Below are 21,027 nucleotides of genomic sequence, written 5' to 3' on the forward strand. Positions count from 1 at the left end.
TTATTTATATATATATATATATATATATATGGAGTTCCTCAGGGATCAGTTCTTGGGTCCCATCATACAGGCACATGGTTTCTCCTACCGTTGCTATGCTGATAACACACAGCTCTATCTTTCATTTCAACCAGATGATCCAACAGTAGCTGCACAGATCTCAGGCTGCCTGACGAACATCTGTTCTCATTATATATATATATATATATATATATATATATATATATATAAGATATAAAAGGTTAAAACTAAAAATAATTATATAAAATAACATGCACTGATGCATCGATCATGATAAAACCAGGAACATGTATAAGAACGAGAACAGTGATTTGCACATGTCTATGTTGAGAACTGCATCGACAATGTGATTTGAACTGTTTGTTCTTTCAATTGTCTGCTCAAATCAGAGACGATAGAGATGCCAATCACAAGAGTTGTTCTGACACTCCTCAGCCCTCCCAGGGTAACACAGAGCAGGAGAGAGAGAGAGAGAGAGACAGAGAGAATATAAATGGAAATTGAGTAACAAAACAAAAAAAGGATCATGCTGTACTTCACTGATTGGAGTCAGTGAGACTGTAATAGCTGCTAACATGAGAAAAATAATAGGTTTCAGAAATAAGCATGCATCGGTAATAAAATGGACATTACTGCAAAAATAAAACCCTAGAGGGGCTGCGACGTGTCACAAAGCACATACATTATTCTTTACATACATATGCTACTATTCAAAGGAATAGAGTTGGTAAAATGTTTAAATTTTTTGGAAAGAAGTCTCTTATGCTATCCAAGCCTGCATTTATGCGATCAAAAATTCAGTAAAAACAGTAATAATGTGAAATATTATTGCAATTTAAAATATCTGTTTTCTGTTATAATATATTTTAAAATGGAATTTATTTCTGTGATGCAAAGCTGAATTTTCAGCATCATTACACCAGTCTTCAGTGTCACATGATCCTATGATTTTTCCATGATCCGATTTTTATAGAAATGTTTACATTATAAATGTCTTTACTGTCACTTTTGATCAATTTAATGCATCCAAAAAAAGAAAGAAAATCGCACTTTTAAATAATAGTGAAAAGACTTTGTGAAAGACTTCATCCTATTATATATAGATATATGTCGGTCAATTCCACCAAAAATTACAAATGGTTAAGGCTAGAAGGGATAAAATTAATTTATTGTTAGCAATAAATAGGGGTAGGACTATGGGCCCTATCATACACCCGGTGCAATACATTTGCGCCCATTTGTGCGCCCATGGGCGTGCTGGTCTGAAAACGAGGTGTGTTCAGGTGCATTTCTATTTTGAGGAAAATGAAATAGACTGCGCCATTGACCAACAAAAACCTGGTCTAAAGTCTGGCGCAATATATATATATATATATATACACATGTTATTTAAAGAGTGCCTTAGTAATATGCGCCTATAGGAGGGTGCTCAACGTGCGTACACTTTGCTTATTACAAACACAGGGACACGCAGCAGCACACAAACATTTTTAAAAATGAAAAATGAAAGGATAAAAATGTAAAAGCACAACTGGCTTTTAAAGGGAATGGGAGATGAGACTCTGATTGGTTTATGGCATTTTATGGCCAAAACATACCCATTACTCATTAAGAGAATAGGGACAACCCTTTTAGACCATGCGTTGGGTGCGCCGGCCATTTTTCCCGTCCTTAAACTAGCAAAAGTGGATTCGGACACGCCCTAAGCGCAATTGCTCCGTGCGCTTTAGACCATGCGCTTAGATCGTTAAAATAGGGCCCTATGTGTTAATCTGACCAATGGCAGATGAGATGTGTTTGTCATTATTTTAGCAATTTAATTTAGTCTTCGCTCACATTTTTTTTGTCTCACCACTACTATAACGATATTGACACAGAAAAACAGTATCGCTGGAATCACTTTCAAAAAAAAATTTTCCCCACAGATGAACAATAACAAAATTCACAGCCAATCAGAATCCATTCTGCTTTAAAAGAGCTGGACCATTTATAGTTATTGTTCCCTGTGTTGTTGTGAATGAACCTTTGGTCAAAGAAATCATGTCAGGACTACAAACTAAGATCTAAGATCTAAATTTCAGTTTTTGTTCCTTCAATAACTCACATACACTCTTGAAAATAAAGGTGCTTCATGATGCCATAGAATAACTTTTTGTCTAAATTGTTCCATAAAAAACCTTTAACATCTGAAGAACCTTTCTGTTTCACAAAAGGTTCTTTGGGGCGAAAGAAGGTTCTTCGGATTATAAAAAGGTAAGAAAGAGATGGTTCTTTAAAGAACCTTTGACTGAATGGTTCTTTGTGGAACCAAAAATGGTTCTTCTATGGCATCGCTTGAAGAACCTTTTGAAGCACCTTTATTTTTAAGAGTGTAGTCTAAGGCAAGCTATAAACCTCATTTGTGATGGCCAGAGGAAAGAGCGTGAGAGAGGACAGGGCCGGATGGCTCTAGGGACAGAGATATGAGCATCTCACCCCAGCCCAGCAGAGCGAAACTCCAGAGACAGCGGCGGATGCGCGGGAAGTCCGAGACCAGCAGAGAGTTCAGATACATGGCTTCAACCAGCAACCAGAAGAAATTAGTCATGACGCAATAATGACAAAACACCACCGACACCTTACAGGCTGCCTGTGGAGAGAGAGAGAGAGATGCTGAGAATGATAAACAGGGCATGACGGCAAAAAAACAAGAGAGGAAGACATAAGCAGATGGAGAAAGTAGAAACTCAGCAGGAAATAAAGGAAGGTGAACATTTCTATTTAAAAATTAATGCAGCTTTCCTTGAAACTAGGGTCTGACATTTTTCTTTTTTAGTAGTTGTGTGTTTTTTCTGAATTTTTCAGAGGTGCGTTAACCTCTACTCCATTTAAAAGTTTGGGGTCAGAATTTTTTTTTTTTTGAGAAAGTAATTAACACTTTTATTCCACAAGGATGTACCATATATACAGTATATATATATATATATATATGAAAGATTAATATATATATCAAACGATTAATCGCGATTAATCGCAACCAATATAAAAGTTTTTGTTTACATAATATAATGTGTACTGTGTATATTTATTATGTATATATAATATAAATACACACACATGCATGTATATATTTAAGAAAAAGATGTTATGTTTATATATTAAATATATTTATATATAATATAAAATATAAGAATATAAATGTATATACATGTGTAAATATTTATAAATGAAGAATTTTAATTTAATAAAGAATTAATTAAATTGATCAAAAGTGACAGCAAAGTAATTTATAATCTTACAAAAGATTTCTGTTTTAAATGAAGCTGTTCTTTTAAACTTAGTAGTCGTTAAAGAATACTGAGAAATGTGAATCATCACAACTTTTTTCAACATTAACAATAATCAGAAATTCTGAAGTCTGGAGTAATGATGCTGAAAATTCAGCTTTACATCACAGCAATAAATTACGTTAGAAAATATATTCAGAAAGCTACTCAATATTAATGTTTTTACTGTATTTTTAATCAAATAAATACATCCTTGGTAATTTAGTTTTTTTTTTCTGTTTACTTCTTTCAAAAATATTCAAAAACCTTAAAGACCCCAAATTTTTTGAACGGCTTTGAAAGAGATTTAAATTCAGTTAATAATTTAAATTAAGTTTTTTGTTTTTTCTGTTCTTAAACATTGATTGGCTGTGATTTTGTTGTTGTCACAATGTGCCTGGTTTAGATGCACAGCATCGCATTTATCATTCCTGAAGAAGCCAATCCCAGAATGCATTGTGACTACTGACAAAAATGATCTAAGATGATGAATGGAGTCAGAAGGAATGTCAAATATAAATACAGTTAAGAATATTAAAAAAAAATACTGTCACAGATCCGTTGAGTCATTGAGGTCACAAGCAGCGTGTGTTTTGTTCTTCTCACAGTAAACCACATTTAAAGGCTGTTAGATCAGTGGCGTTGATGGACTCACTGTGGAGAGTGTGCAGTGATCCGTGTCGTCACTGGAGAACAGCGTAGCATCTTTGACAAACACAGCCACCGATTTCAGGATAAAGGTGAAAAACAGCTGCATGTGGATGTAGTTTCGAGCGCAGTGTAATCGCCTATAGAATACAAACAACAGTTGAGCCTTTGTCCGGTGTTGCAGTAACTACTTTAAAAATAGTTTCCAAGCTACAAGCTTATTTAAAGAGGTAAAGATGACAAGTTTGTGTAAAAAGGTAGCTAGACATGCTAAAGGGTACTCGCATAAATCTAACTATTATTTATAATAACATATATATATCAGTGATGCGTGTTGGATTTGGGGGTGGGTTTTTTATAGTCCATCAGTAAGCAGAGATGCAAACAGGTAAGGGGGAAAAAAGGCGAGAACCGGCGCATGCTCCACATGGAATTTTTTTTAAATATATTTGTTTTACATGCTCAATTGTAGTTACTTTAAGGTATTTAAAAAGTATATTTTTTTATTGCCTTATATGTCCAAAACTGTAATTTTTCACACACAAAAAACATCACAAAATTGTTGCAACATTTTACAAAAATCAAGATTGAATATATTTGGTCAAAATCCCATGTTATAAAAGATGAAGTGCTATGCAGGCTATTTAAGACAATATTGGCTGATTAGACCAAGATAGTTTAGTAAAGAGTAAAGAAAATACTATACAAAACTTACTAGCAGTTGCCAAGTGGTTATGAGTCTTTTCCAATACAAATAAGACCAGTCTACCTTTTCATAACTGAATATAAAAAGTTATGACCAGTCTGCAACCGGTGTTCTGACGATTTGTGCTACCCTGTCAGATTTTGCTACCTCCCATTAAAACAGATGGTAGCATAATTCGATAGCGAAAAGTGCTACCTATCAGATTTTGCTTCCAGCATGATATTAATAAGGTGTGAGGCTTTATTAACATGTACACCTACCCCAACCCTAAACCTACCCTTACAGTAGGATAAATACAGTGTTGGTAGCATAATCTGATAGGTAGCATTATTTGTCAGAACACCGGCCCCAGTTCTTTATTTACCCGTGTAAGATCACAAGTATGATAAAGCACTTTCTGATTGGATCAAATCTCAAAGGTGACCTATTTTGATCTAAAAAAAGTGAGTTGTCACCTAAAGGTGAGGAGTTTGCATCTATGGTAAGAAAGCATTGTAAAGCGCAGTACCTGAAGAGCAGCAGTATTACCACGGCAACAGAGAGCGACAGCAGTGACGCTCCATAACCAACAGTGTAGATCAGTTTCACAGTGGCAAAATATGACTCCTGAGGGATAAACATGCAGAAATCAATTACATTGTTCAGTTCTGAGAGTCTGTTTAAATACAATAAACATAAAGAGGTAAATCAATCAATCTGCACATCAGTCAGCCAATAAATCCAACACTTGATGAAATGACGAATGAATGAAAAATTATTTGATTTCATTTAATTACCAGTTATGACAGACAGACATAACTGTGAAAGCCTAAAGCCTCAAAATAAGCATCCTAAAATATTATATATTTGGGGGGTTTTTTGTTTAAAAAAAAAAAATCTATCAAGCCTTTTAAATATTTTAGTCATTTCAATTACTTTATAATGAAAGCATTAATTTATTTGTAAATTAACTACATCTGAATTTTATTGAACATAATAAAATTGAAAACTTTTTGAACTATAAGCCGACTACAATAATGGAGACAGACATGATTGTGAAAGCCTAGAGCCTGTTTATTCTGACAAATAAGAATTCAAATATATGTATTAACATTTGATATAATTTGTAATCTTTAGTAAAGAAAGAACGAAAGAAATATTACATACATATAAATATTAAATATAATAAAATATTTAAAAATAATTTAAGAAATGTTACTTGATTTAAATCTAGTCAATAAAATGATTTTGTACATGTAATTACTTCTTAATGTATTAATTTATTTATTGTAACACAATTTATTTCATCATAAAATGAAAAACTTTCAAAGCACTTTTAAAACTATAAGCCATTTATAAGTACGTTTCCCAGTGAGAATTATGATATACTGTATGCATATAGCTAAAGATTTCAATTATGTTTCATTTAAGATTCAATTGTCTCAGATGTCTAAAATTGTCAACAAAAAAATTACAATTGTTAACATACAGTACGACTATAGAGCTATTGGTCTTGGAGTAATTTGATGTGAAATGTTTGAGTTCATTTTGAGATTATTGACTATCTTTACAAATCTAAGCACAGTTTGAGACGTCGTTGAGATCTCTTCTGAAACTAGAGGAGGCTCATGTGAGATTACGGTGTTTTTTACTCGGAAGAACAACCTGAGAAGCAGGGGATTTAAGCAAAAGCATATGGATAAATAGGAAATGATTATCAAATATATGCGAGTATGAATTTCAGAATATGTCTGACCTCGGGGATTTCATCCTCAACAATGCAGGCCTCGTGGTAAGGAGGGAACGGATGTGACCAGCCGCCAGCCGTGCAGTTACGACTCACTATACCTAGAGCAATGAATTAAAGGTCAAAGGTCAATGACAAGAATTCAAGACAATCTCTGCAAGCTTTTCAAAAAAGGTTAAAAAGGTTCTTCAAAATAAATGAATAAACACAAGTTGGCATTTCATGCGATTTGCACTGACTTTTTCTCTAGAGAATGAGATGCAATGCATAAAGTTAGCTTGTGCTAAAGCTGAATGTGAAATGAGGTCTGTATCCTTTTCTACACGAGACAGCGATACAATGATGGAAATGTGACCAGCCGCCAGCCGTGCAGTTACGACTCACTATACCTAGAGCAATGAATTAAAGGTCAAAGGTCAATGACAAGAATTCAAGACAATCTCTGCAAGCTTTTCAAAAAAGGTTAAAAAGGTTCTTCAAAATAAATGAATAAACACAAGTTGGCATTTCATGCGATTTGCACTGACTTTTTCTCTAGAGAATGAGATGCAATGCATAAAGTTAGCTTGTGCTAAAGCTGAATGTGAAATGAGGATCCTTTTCTACACGAGACAGCGATACAATGATGGAGTGCTGCTTTAGTCGCCATCAGACGAAACTGCAGCAGCACAATTTCATTTGAGAGCTTTCAGATTTGAACGCACTGTTTGGCCGGGCTCAGACCGGGTTTAGTTTGTTATACTGGCAGATCTGTGGAGACTCTGAGATGTTATTACACTGGCAAATATGAAAGCCTGCCTTCTTTGGCTCAAACTTACAAAGCCTTGAAATTGAGGCTGTGCATTTTACCATTTGAGGATTCCATTTATATGCTCAAGGTAGATGTGTCTATTGTTAAAGCTCACAGACTGAAACCAATTGGTTTGCTCGCAGAAGCTGTTAATGTGGAAATGCATGTATGGAGCAGGGTTGAGCAAACTCTCTTTCAATTCATTAGACAGAAACATTTCGATTTCTCGAATCCAAAGAGTCAACCAATACGTCTCCATGACATTCTGTTCCAGACATTTTGAGATCTATCAAAACAAAAATAAGCACATAATTTGCCCAATTATGTTTCTATTATGTGTATTTCATTAAGTGCTATTAGTGATGTCAAAACAATTAACACTGCCGATCGAAAATGTTTTAATTTAGCCAAAAAGCACCACAAAATGCCCACAACATTCTTTTTAATAGTTTTCAACTATTCCATTAAAGTTAGTTAATTAAGTATTATTAAATATAGTTACCATCTCAAATGTTGCTTATTAAAAAAATCCTATATTTTAATTTTATTATATAATTAAATTAACAATTAATTTAATAATTCAAAACATGCATGGATAATTTTATTTATAATTTTAATTTATCAAATAATATTGCTATATGAATTGTTACATCTCAAATGTCGGTTATTATAATAATTCAATGTTTTAATTTAATGCTATAAAATAATGTACATGGATAAATCACATTAAATCATTTAAGCAAATTTAATTGGTTAGTCATATAATACAATATTTTTTATTAATAATTCAATATTTTTATTTAACAAATATTGTTATATGAATTGTTATCTGAAATGTTGGTTATTAATATAATAATAACATGCATGGATGGATATTTAATTTTAAAAAATCCAAAAATGAATGAATCAAATAATACTGGTACATACATTTATTTGCATTTGGATTGTAACTAATACAGTCCAAAGTTTTAATTTCATTCTTAATTAAATACATATAAAATATGATACACACACACACAAATATATATATATATATATATATATATATATATATGTGTATGTATATATACAGACACAGAAAATGACGTATCAATAGTATTTGATAAATGAAAAAGTTTAATTCGATTTATTTGCCAAACAATGTTATATGAATTATTATATCTCAAATGTCAGTTATTAATCCTATTTATCTATGTATTTCTATTTAAATTAAGATTACAATTATGCATCCAGTTTGCCACCTTGACCTAAGTCACATTCAGGTACTGAACTGTCATTTTTAACTTCAGTTTTGAATCATGCACAAGTTTGATGTGGATGGTGTGTATGTGTGTCGCACCTGTGTTGTTCTTGATGAGAGAGAAAACAGCAGGACAGTGCAAGTGGACCGTCTCACCCACTGCAGCTCTGGGCCAACACACTACAGCATCCCATACTGGCAGACAACCTTCTCACACACACACACAAAGAGAATGTTTTTACCCATGAACTCAAGCACCAAACATCAAGAAAACAATGTATCCGAAAGGCTTTCTGTGGCACATAACAGCTAGAGTTTGCTCTATCAATGTCCAGTTTGCCATGTTGGATCACCACAAGTACATCTGTGTATGTGAATCTCCTGCAAAGCTGCTTCCAAACACGACTTCACTTCTGGGATCCACTGGGAAACGAAAACGCAAGGCACTGCATTACAATGAGTGTGATCTCGCACGTCACCACTGACAGCTTATGGCAGTGTTAAATGAAAAGAAGACTTCTTTTCAAAACCATTTAAAAATCTTAATGACTCCAACCTTTTGAACAGTCATGTAATTTAGCCTTGGATAAAACTGGGAAATGTGCATATTGAGACCTCTGGCTTTTGATTGCAGAAATATAGTATCTCAAACACAGTTTGAGGAGAAAAATCTGAGAAGCAACAAAAGTCTCCATTAGCTCTCAATAGGGATGTAACGATTAGCGGTTTGACGATAAATCGTGATAAAATACCCCACGGTTAGTATTATCGTTTCATATTTATCACTATAACCGTATTCGATTACCGCGATTTGAACAACTGAGGATAAATAAATACTGTACTGCACAGGGCTCCAGTGTGCGACCAAATAAGTGCATTTTGCGATAATTTTTTCTGCCGGTGCGACTAAATTTTGTGTGCGGTCGCACTGGCGCAACCACCGCATTGTTTAACTCATAAGCGCTGCATTTCTGTTGCATGTGAGTTCTGTTATATCAAACGGCAAACGAAACTGAAAGCATAACGAAACCGTGTGACTCGTTTGAGCTGCGCAGCTCTTCGAGCGTAGAGCCTGGTTTATACTCGCCGCGTCAGGAGCGCGAAGCTGCGTGCAGCAAAAATTACGCGAATATTGAGGAAACGATGGATGGGTTTCATGCTAAAGTAAAGTAAAAGACCGCTTCTTAAACCAAAGGTGAACATGTTGGTATTCTTGTGGGACAAAAACATGCAAGCACTATCACCGACAGAAAGTTTAGTTTTACTTTTCTTTTTGTTTTCATTTTGAAAAGCTTGTTATCTTTGCTGTTAACCTCACGTTATGCTATGGAGGCTCTCTTTTTTATTTATTTGATTCCTCAGTGCTTGCTAAACGTTCTGTAATTTATTAGTCGGTATATAATACAGCATGTGGTGTATATGCCATGCCTCGTCTTATTCGTTTTTGTTAATAAACGTTTTATAAGCTAGTTTGTCATTGTATCTTACTGTTTTATTGTTGTTATGCTTTTTAATTAAGAATAACAATGAATCCATCTATTGTTTTAGTCTTAAAAAGTGAAAGGTGTGTAGATCAAAAAACGGACCGAATTAGCATGCCCTGCTGTAAATTTTGACCGGTTGGTGAAAAACAAGCTTATGTGGATTCTACACATTTAAACAATAAGGTATTTAGTATTATTTATGGAGCAGATAAATACATATAATCATTTATGAATCAATTATCATTTTGACTTGACCCTTTTCTTTATTTAAAAGCTGAAATGTGAAGTTTACCATTTATGAAACTTTTTCAAAGCTTTATTTGAACATTTACATTAGATATTTGAACATGCTATTCGATAAACTGTTGTCAGTCATGTTGTCATTTAAAATCCGGACATCATTGACAATGTTATTGTTTTAGTAATGCAAACAAAAATCTAAATTGATCTTTAAATTGATTTTAAATCTAAAACTTGGTGAAATGATTTGTGTGTCAGTACTTTTTGAACATTTCCAGCACATTTTAACAATACCTGTGATAATACTGATAACTATGGGGGTAGAATTGTTGCTTAATTCCAAATAAATAGATTATGATCCACAAATAAATAGAATGAGATCCACAAATAAATCTTAAAAGTTTCACAAACATTAATTAAATTCACAAATAAATAAAATGAGATTTGCAAATAAAAAACATATTCACAAATATATATTTATGTCACAACCACAACTTTGCCTGGCATTTATTTGTGAATCACGTCCTGTGCATTTGCCAATTGTGAAACATTTCTTGCGTCAAGACGTGCTGACAATCCACAACTACTATTTACAATCAACTGCAGACGCAATCCTGACACATTTTTTCTAGATGCAGAGAGAGCGTGTGCTTAGGTGCAAGGTAAAAAAGATTGAAATTGTAATGGTAATAACAGCACAGAAAAACATTACTTCTGATTGCGTTAGCACAAAGGTGAAATTTCTTCTTTTCAATGGATAGCTGTTGCGCCATATTGAGGTTATTGAAAAGAAATCAGATATGCAATTTAAAAAAATACACCATGTTTCATTTCAAATCATTGTTTCTTTTATTGTAGCTGTTAATGAAGTAGCCCTCGTCAAAAACCATTTCAACATACGGTATGCACAAACATATGCATATATGCATGCATTAACTATTAACATGTGATCACAGCGCTGATTCAGAGTGATTGTCTCTGTGTGAACACTTCAGTGTGAATCTATGCAGTTTAAGTGTTAAAATCTTATTATGAGCTCTAGCAGCTTTTGAAAGCAATTACAATCAAAGACTCATGGGTTGTTCTCAGGAAATTTGTAGTATTTGTATTATTGTTCAATAAGGTTCAAGAAACCAGTATTGCAGCACCTCAGGCTCAAAGTAACAGGTCCAGATATTACAGAAGCAGCACAGGGAGATCTCTATTTAACAAATATATGTTTTCAATGGCCCTTTCATAAACTATTAAACCCCCAATGAGAACGGATGTCACACAATATTTACTCAAAATTCACATGTAGTAATCCTTTTATATCCATATTTATACATAGCCATTTTTTTGAAAGAAGGCCACCTTTCTTATGGCCACCAAAGCTACATTTATTTGATTAAAAAAAACACTTCAATATTGTGAAATATTATTGCAATTTAAAATAAGTGTTTTCTATTTTAATACATTTTAAAATGTCATTTTTTCATGTGATCAAACTGAATTTTTAGCATCATTACTCCAGTCTTCAGTGTCACATGATCCTTTAGAAATCATTCTAATATGCTGATTTGCTGCTCATGAAACAATTATCAATGTTGAAAACAGTTGTTGCTACATATTTTTGTGGAAACTTTTTTTCAGGATTCTTTGATGAATAGAAAGTTCAAAAGAACAGCATTTATTTGAAACTAAAATCTTTTGTAATATTATAAATGTCTTTGCTGTCACTTTTGATCAATTTCATGAATTCTTTCAAAATTCTTTATTAAATCTTTCAAAAACCAACCCCAAACTTAAACAGCAGTGTATTCACATCAATAGTAAGTCAATGACGCACACACACAGCACACAAATGGCACCATTTCCTGAGAATTACTCCCATATAACATTTACTTTGATATAAGTTTTTGCCAATAATATTCTGAAAAGTTCAACAAATATTATTTTACACAAGACAAGGTAAGAGTTCAACACTATGCTCTTCACAGGCCGCTCGATAAGGCTGGTTGTACGTGCTTATAGTCTGTCTTTAGAGGTAAATCATCTCCAAAGCGGTCACGTCTCTCTGCTACAGGGGGAGCTTTCATTGAATGAAAAATACAGGTCAGCAGCTGGGTATTGTTCATTAAAAGATGTCTTCAAAAACACTGAGCCGTTCCAAGTCCGTAAACAAGTCTACAGAGAAAGCAGACGGTGTGTGTGTTCCTATCTGGGTGAGGTCCTTTAGTCTCATACAGCAGCTCTATCTCATTCTACCCATCTCATATGCGCTGGTTTTTCTCCACATTTATCTCTCTAGATCTGCTTCTTTTTAATCCTCAATCCTTAGAGACGCAGGAAGACAGATATCATCACTTGCCATTCTCAGTGTCTTAAGGAAAAAATAAAGCACAGTTGGAAAACAGAAGTGAAGAGAAGAAGAGAAAGTGGATTGTTTTTAGAAAAATTCTGTTCCTGCACATTAAAACCAGGGTTATTATAGAAAACTAAAACATTTTGATCTGACATAGCTGGAAAAAAAAATTTAATATAAATAGAGAAATATATATATATATATATAGAGAGAGAGAGAGAGAGAGAGAGAAGAAATATTTTAGACTTAAACTAAATAATTTTAAAAAGTCGCCTTGGTGCCTTGGCAACTAACTGAAATGTGTTTAAGCTGAAGCACCAAAATTACTAAGTGAAATAAATAAAAATTGAATTGAAAACTGAAATGAAAACTTAAAGTGCAATAAAAATACATGAACCCTATAGTAATATAAAAAATAAACAAAGAAAACTAATAAACATAACAAAAATACATACAGAATTTAATTAGAAATTAATATTGTTATTCAGAAGGAGACATACAATTCTTTAGAAGTCACAATAAAGACAATTTAATGTTATAAAAAATTCTATTTCAAATAAATGCTGTTCAAAAATCTGAAATTATGGTTTCCACAAAAATATTAAGCAGCACAACTGTTTTCATCATTGATAATAATCAGAAATGTTTCTTAAGCAGCAAATCAGCATATTAGAATGATTTCTGAACGATCGTGTGAGTAATGATGCTGAAAATTCAGTTTTGCATCCCAGGAATAAATTACATTTTACAATATATTCACATAGAAAACAGTTAATTTGAATTTTAATAATATTTCACAATTTAACTGTTTTTACTGTATAAGCATAAGAGATTTCTTTCAAAAATATTTAAAAAAAATCTTTATCTTGACTGGTAGTGAGAGAGAGAGAGAGAGAAGAAATATTTTAGACTTAAACTAAATAAAAAATTAAAAAAGTCGCCTTGGTGCCTTGGCAACTAACTGAAATATGTTTAAGCTGAAGCACCAAAATTACTAAGTGAAATAAATAAAAATTGAATTGAAAACTGAAATGAAAACTTAAAGTGCAATAAAAATACATGAACCCTAATGATTTCTGAACGATCGTGTGAGTAATGATGCTGAAAATTCAGTTTTGCATCCCAGGAATAAATTACATTTTACAATATATTCACATAGAAAACAGTTAATTTGAATTTTTATAATATTTCACAATTTAACTGTTTTTACTGTATAAGCATAAGAGATTTCTTTCAAAAATATTTTAAAAAATCTTTATCTTGACTGGTAGTATACGTACATAAAAAGATTGAGAGAGAACAAGAGAGGCAGAGAAATTGCGAGCTGATGGAAATGATTATAAAAATGAAGCAACCGAAGGAAGAGTCTCCTTGAGAGGTCTTCCAGAGATGACAGAAAAGAAAGAGTGTCTTTCCACCAGGAGTTCATTCTATCCCGCTTTGAACCAAAGCACCAGCACTTACGATCAAAAACCCCCATCCTGGAACATTCTTTACAAGGCTGCCCTAAGAACTACAGCGGCCTAATAAATCTAATTCTTCCATTCATCTCACACGATGAAAAACTATGGAGAGCCTTTCAAAACGATTCAAACCGGAGTGAGATTAAATGAAACTCAATCTCCGAGCTCTGGACATTTGTCCCCTGAGGAGCCCAGCCAACCCATATTAGCTACCACTTCAAAAAAGCTAAACAACAGCACTGGTTAAAATCCTGCATCATCTAGTTAACGGTTATTTGTCTCATCATAGTAGCATGCATACCGAATTATCAGTATAAAACAATGCTGTCTAAATTTAGTGCGTTAACGCAAGTGATTAGTTTTTCCAGTTTAACGGCGTTAAAAATATTTAGGTTTTGGCCACCCCACTCGCAGCTGCTGCTTCTGTCTCTTTTTTCTTGAAAAGAATTGCGTTTATTTAAATGCAGAACATCTTTTCCACCACATCAAAAAGGGGACTTTTCAGACGTGCACTTCAACCTCAGTGCCAGGTGCTAGTCAAACGATCGCGGAAACAGAAAAGGTGATATATGTCAGTAAAAACTAATCTTCCTGTCAGCAGTTACTATGCTCATAGCGCGTGCTTTTCAATTGCACGCACAAATATGCCATCGCTCGCTGTAGCCAGTATCATTTCATATTAAAGCGCGAATGAAATGAAAAGCATGCGTGTCAGATCCGCGTCATGTTCAGTTGCAGCAGCTCTTAGAGTAATAGCAGCCAAATAACGTAATATCCAGCTGCAGTGGTGTCTGTTAATCAAAGAACAAAAGAAAAAAGAGGAAATCAATAACTTTTGTAGCTTTAAGGATTCATCTATATTTCATTTTAGAATTTAGTGTTTGATAACTTCATTCAATTGCTGTAGATTCCCTACTTGCTGAAGGGCACAGGTAAATATGACATTTATTATAATGGGGTTGTGTGAAGATTGTTTTAAGTTCACTTAAATTAGAAGTTATTTTATTTTTATAAATCTAATAAATGTTCAAATTGATAGCTCTCAATTATACTGTTGAATGGCTATAGTCAAGGGTTAAATATAAGAGGGGAAAAAATTCTAATTTCATAGAGACATCAATAAAATTGGTATCAGTGATACTTGCATTCAGTCATAAAAAAAGTTGCCATTAAACAAATATTAAAAACATCCTTATGTTGTTTCTACATTAAGCTGAAGATTGAATGAGAAATTATTGCAACATAAAACTATTAACACAGCATTATCCACCTTATTTTTCTCGTAAGAGTGGGTGTGGCCATTTGAAAATGTTATGGGACTGGCTTCCGGCATCATTCGCTTCCAGCTATGCTTAGCTGAACAAAATGGCTCGTTTTGCTGCTTGATATTGCTAACTGGTGTGTCTTACCTTTTTTTAATGTATTACAGTTTTACCGTCTACTGCACTTTGTTATTCTTCTTGTTATTTTCCTACTGCGAATAATGAACTGTAAGTCTCACACCTTCACAGAAAACAGCTTACTTCCGCATTAAAAAATAAGGTGGATAAATCCAACCTAGGGACAACATTGTCTATTTTTGTAGGCAAACTCAAAAGTTCGCAGAATAGTTTGTAAGAGCGTGATTATAAACACAACGAGGCTGTGAAAGCGACTAATGAGTAGATGAGTTTATCTGCTCAGTATGAACAAGTTTAACAAACTCTGTAGTCCCATTTAGCCCCTTGTTAGCAATAGCAGCCGTATTTTAAAAGCATAAAAGTAAAAGCATAAAAAAAATCACAAGGGGGTGTACTGATGTATTTTATGTCATGGAATAAAACATGAAAATATCTTGAGCTAGTGTTAACCAGAGACCTTACATCAGACATTTAACCAAAAGCCCATTTTAAAAAACGTTGACTTCGCCTGCTATGTTGGTCTTCACGAAATTTACGAGCAGAGGACCAAAAGGCCTACAAAAATGCCTTTTATATGGTGGTTTTCTGAAGAAGAACACTGCTGTCGCATTCTCTTGGCATCCGTTATCCAAAACCCAAATGAAAATATGCCACACATCCATGCCATTATCATCATCAGCAGCAGCATGTTTCTGAACTGGCAGTGTATCCTAGACAGCTGAATCGTTCTACTGCACTACGTCTTGAAGAAACACTAGTTGAAAAATTGATGAAACGTAGAAACACTCACTGTTTTGCTGCATGAGTCAGTGCGTGTGTGTAACAAACTTCTCAGGTCAGGTGTGTAACCTCACCAGATATTGTCCTGCATTCTCTGCTAGTAGAAAGGAAAGGTGAAAATGAAGCAGAAACACAATGTACTGTTAGTGCTTATGAAAGCAGGTCAAGCTCAACTCACTATCCCCCCAACTTCACCTCTTTAGTTTCACTGAGCTGCCCAAACTCTGCTCTGATAGCAGTAATCCAGACAGCGCTCTGGAACCATTATACGCTTTATACTATTTTTAGAAAGCAAGACTAGAAACATCCCAAAACGCCTTAGACTTGAATTGAGTTTGTGAGACAAGCCTCCCCTGAGTGTTTTTATATGAGTGTTACTTCAAGCTGTTTCTTCAAGGTTATGTTATCTGTGGGGAAACAGCAGAATTAGGTTACTGTTTGGGTGAAGCTCATGAATGATGTCTGGGTCATATTTCACCCCAAAATCAAAAGGAAAAACAATAAATCACATTTTACGTTAAGAACAAGAAGCCTATTTTTCAGCACCTAGATTCATCGATTTTTTTTATTTTAATTTACTTATTTTTATTTTAAAAAAGTGTATATATAAAAGTGTATAAGTATACACCCCAATATCAAAAAGAAAAACGGTAAATTACATTTTAGGTTAGGAACATGAAACCTATTTTTGTGCATTGTGACATTGTTAATAAATCCAATTTGTATATTATTTATTGAATAGTATATATATTTTTCAGCACATATATTTTGTGCATTGTGACATCTTTTTCATTTGGGATAATATTTGCATTAATTGTCCAATAATATAAATATTATTGTGTTATGTTTTTGCTTTGCTGTACCATTTGTTCTGCTGTGTCCAGACATGCTGATTTCTAATGTTGTATTATGATTATCACAATGCATTAGTTCTCTCATTTTTTATTAAAGTATTGAGAATTTGGAAGGAAAATGTGCTTAATTGTAATGTTAATAAAGTCATAATGCACAATCTTCCTAAAAACAGGCTTCATAATCTGTATGCAAAATACACGTTCTTATTTTTCAAGTGAAATATGACTGTGACATTTCTTTTTAAGAGTCATTTGTGTAGTATCATGCCGTTTAAACTAATGGAATCCTTTGACCGGATATATGCATGATCATGAAAGTAATCAAACCTCTGTCTGAGGTGTTGCTCATAATAACTGACAGTGTAAGCAGTGATTGAATCAGTACTGACTCTGGGTCTGTAAAGTATTTGTAATATATTAGTCAGAGTTGATTTGTAAGTAAGCAGCATATTTAAGGTCTCTCTCCATTCATAAAGTCGCATGCCCTCTTCATTACACAAAATAAATATTTATGCCTACCCCCATGTTCCACGTTCATTTACATCTAATACTGGCGGTTGCTAAACTTGACCCGGACGCTCCGCCATGTTCAGAGCCACAATCGGTTTGATTAGTGTAAAAAGGATAGAAGAGAGCCTGTGCTTTTGTCACTAATGCTTTTGATTCTCTGGACATTAAATAAAAAGAGAGCCCATTAATGCATTCATGCTGTTACTATGACATCACTCACATTTGAATTCCGTGGATTTCAGAGCTGCACCCTGTGGATATTTTACCCAACATGCTCTTCTGTCTGTGGTTTAAGTTCTCTTCCTGCTATTAAAGAATGCATTTCATCAAAACAATTAAATACTATTATGGGCTTTTACTTTATGGTTTTGATCCCTTCTCAGTATTCAGCCATAATAGCACAATGATTTCACCTAATTATATACACTTAAAGAAGTCTCTTCTTCTCACCAAGGCTGCATTTCTTTGATCAAAAATACAGTAATATTGTGAAATATTATTACAATTCAGACTGACTGTATTCTATTTCAATATATTTTAAAATGTAATTCACTTCTGTGATCAAAGCTGAATTTTCAGCATCATTACTCCAGTCTTCAGTGTCATATGATCCTTCAGAAATCATTCTAATATGCTCATTTGCTGCTCAAGAAATGTTTCATATTATTAATGTTGAAAACTATTTTGAGAAAAGCATCAGTTTAAGGTTTAAAGCATCATCCTTGCAGAATAAGAGTGTTATTTTGGTATCAGTGAGACACGATTATTGGTTTTATTAATATTTGTAACTTTTATTTTAATATTCCTAATTTTCATTTTAATGAAAGTTTTAGTAATTTTGTTGTGTGTTTTTGTCAATTTAGTAGCTTATATATAACTATAGCCATAGTTTTTATTTGTCAGTTTTAGTTTTATTTTTGTGTTTTTTTTAGTAAATCAAGTTCAATCATGTCAACTCTTGGAAGATTTTAGCATGGTGATGGATATGACAATGTTAATGTATTTGGTCTTGGCGGAACAGATCTGCTACGTTGCTGCTGAATTGCTGCTGCTGTTGGTTATTGCTGTAGTTGTAGATTATTGCTGCTGCTGCAAGCAAGTACAGGAACTTTCTACTGCCAATGCATATGGCGATACAGTGCCATGAGTGAGTATTTAAGACATACTGCTGCTGCACAAATAGCATATAAAATAACCCATAGCAGATCTATACAGGTGGAGCTGGGGAAGCTGGGGAAGGGTTTCAGAAAAATTCTGAAAGCGCGCTGCAAGAATCTCTAGTGAATGCTAGCCAGCCATATAAATGCAAGGCAGTTAGCTCATTGGCTGCATATACAGCATGAACCAATCAGCTGTTTCTAGTCATTTACTCTCTGAATATCATCGGTTACGTTAACATCCCATCGCCTGCGCCATCTAGAGTTTCATGAGTGAATTATATATTTTAACTAAATGAAAACTATTTTGAGAAAAGCATCAGTTTAAGGTTTAAAGCATCATCCTTGCAGAATAAGAGTGTTATTTTGGTATCAGTGAGACACGATTATTGGTTTTATTAATATTTGTAACTTTTATTTTAATATTCCTAATTTTCATTTTAATGAAAGTTTTAGTAATTTTGTTGTGTGTTTTTGTCAATTTAGTAGCTTATATATAACTATAGCCATAGTTTTTATTTGTCAGTTTTAGTTTTATTTTTGTGTTTTTTTTAGTAAATCAAGTTCAATCATGTCAACTCTTGGAAGATTTTAGCATGGTGATGGATATGACAATGTTAATGTATTTGGTCTTGGCGGAACAGATCTGCTACGTTGCTGCTGAATTGCTGCTGCTGTTGGTTATTGCTGTAGTTGTAGATTATTGCTGCTGCTGCAAGCAAGTACAGGAACTTTCTACTGCCAATGCATATGGCGATACAGTGCCATGAGTGAGTATTTAAGACATACTGCTGCTGCACAAATAGCATATAAAATAACCCATAGCAGATCTATACAGGTGGAGCTGGGGAAGGTGGAGGGTTTCAGAAAAATTCTGAAAGCGCGCTGCAAGAATCTCTAGTGAATGCTAGCCAGCCATATAAATGCAAGGCAGTTAGCTCATTGGCTGCATATGCAGCATGAACCAATCAGCTGTTTCTAGTCATTTACTCTCTGAATATCATCGGTTACGTTAACATCCCATCGCCTGCACCATCTAGAGTTTCATGAGTGAATTATATATTTTAACTAAATTAAAATAAGAAAGGTTGATGCTGAAATAAGTTTATTTTTTAAATCTTGTTTTATTGGTTTATTCTGTTATATTGTATTTGTTTATTTTGTATAAATTTGGTTTTATTTGTTTGTTTATTTATCTTGTTAATGTTTATTTTATGTCAAGCAACATTTTTTAATGGTTTTAGCTTTGCTTTCAGTTTTAATTTTAGTTAACTATAATAAGCCTACAGAATAAAAGTATTAATTTCTTTAAAAAAAAACTAATTAAAACAGCAAGGATATCTACCTACTTTCCACTGTAAAAAACAAAACTTCTATCATTTGTCAATGACAAAGCAGATCTTTATTGCGTGTGCAGCAATAATGACTCTGTACTGCAGATAAAAACCATATATATATATATACAAATTAGAATGTCATGGAAAAGTTCCTTTATTTCAGTAATTCAACTCAAATTGTGAAACTCGTGTATTAAATAAATTCAATGCACACAGACTGAAGTAGTTTAAGTCTTTGGTTATTTTAATTGTGATGATTTTGGCTCACATTTAACAAAAAACCACCAATTCACTATCTCAACAAATTAGAATACTTCATAAGACCAATAAAAAAACATTTTTAGTGAATTGTTGTCCTTCTGGAAAGTATGTTAATTTACTGTACATGTACTCAATACTTGGAAGGGGCTCCTTTTGCTTTAATTACTGCCTCAATTCGGCGTGGCATGGAGGTGATCAGTTTGTGGCACAGCTGAGGTGGTATGGAAGCCCAGGTTTCTTTGACAGTGGCCTTCAGCTCATCTGCATTTTTTGGTCTCTTGTTTCTCATTTTCCTCTTGACAATACCCCATAGATTCTCTATGGGGTTCAGGTCTGGTGAGTTTGCTGGCCAGTCAAGCACACCAACACCATGGTCATTTAACCAACTTTTGGTGCTTTTGGCAGTGTGGGCAGGTGCCAAATCCTGCTGGAAAATGAAATCAGCATCTTCAAAAAGCTGGTCAGCAGAAGGAAGCATGAAGTGCTCCAAAATTTCTTGGTAAACGGGTGCAATGACGTTGGTTTTCAAAAAACACAATGGACCAACACCAGCAGATGACATTGCACCCCAAATCATCACAGACTTTGGAAACTTAAAATTGGACTTCCACCCTTCCTCCAGACTCTAGGACCTCGGTTTCCAAATGAAATACAAAACTTGCTCTCATCTGAAAAGAGGACTTTGGACCACTGGGCAACAGTCCAGTTCTTCTTCTCCTTAGCCCAGGTAAGACGCCTCAGACGTTGTCTGTGGTTCAGGA

The 21,027-nt window shown here is 33.8% G+C and overlaps 1 protein-coding gene and 1 long non-coding RNA gene across 2 annotated transcripts in view; both read right to left on the bottom strand.

Annotated features, from left to right (window-relative positions):
* The window catches only part of ghrhrl (growth hormone releasing hormone receptor, like), a 30,338-nt gene extending 19,405 nt beyond the window's left edge, over positions 1-10,933 (bottom strand). Inside the window, exons 1-6 of the mRNA XM_016242387.1 lie at positions 10,873-10,933; positions 8,536-8,643; positions 6,416-6,507; positions 5,189-5,286; positions 3,982-4,114; positions 2,497-2,650 (exon numbers count right to left, since the gene is read on the bottom strand). Coding sequence (XP_016097873.1) covers positions 2,497-2,650; positions 3,982-4,114; positions 5,189-5,286; positions 6,416-6,507; positions 8,536-8,643; positions 10,873-10,933 — 646 coding nt within the window. The remainder of the gene's footprint in view (positions 1-2,496; positions 2,651-3,981; positions 4,115-5,188; positions 5,287-6,415; positions 6,508-8,535; positions 8,644-10,872) is intronic.
* A 1,419-nt stretch (positions 10,934-12,352) lies between these two features.
* The window catches only part of LOC107558727 (uncharacterized), a 15,119-nt gene continuing 6,444 nt past the window's right edge, over positions 12,353-21,027 (bottom strand). The window contains exon 3 of the long non-coding RNA XR_001605521.1: positions 12,353-12,475. This is a non-coding gene — a long non-coding RNA (uncharacterized lncRNA). The remainder of the gene's footprint in view (positions 12,476-21,027) is intronic.

This window comes from Sinocyclocheilus grahami, unplaced genomic scaffold (assembly GCF_001515645.1).
Source record: "Sinocyclocheilus grahami isolate Dianchi unplaced genomic scaffold, SAMN03320097.WGS_v1.1 scaffold657.1, whole genome shotgun sequence".
NCBI classification, from domain to species: domain Eukaryota; kingdom Metazoa; phylum Chordata; class Actinopteri; order Cypriniformes; family Cyprinidae; genus Sinocyclocheilus; species Sinocyclocheilus grahami.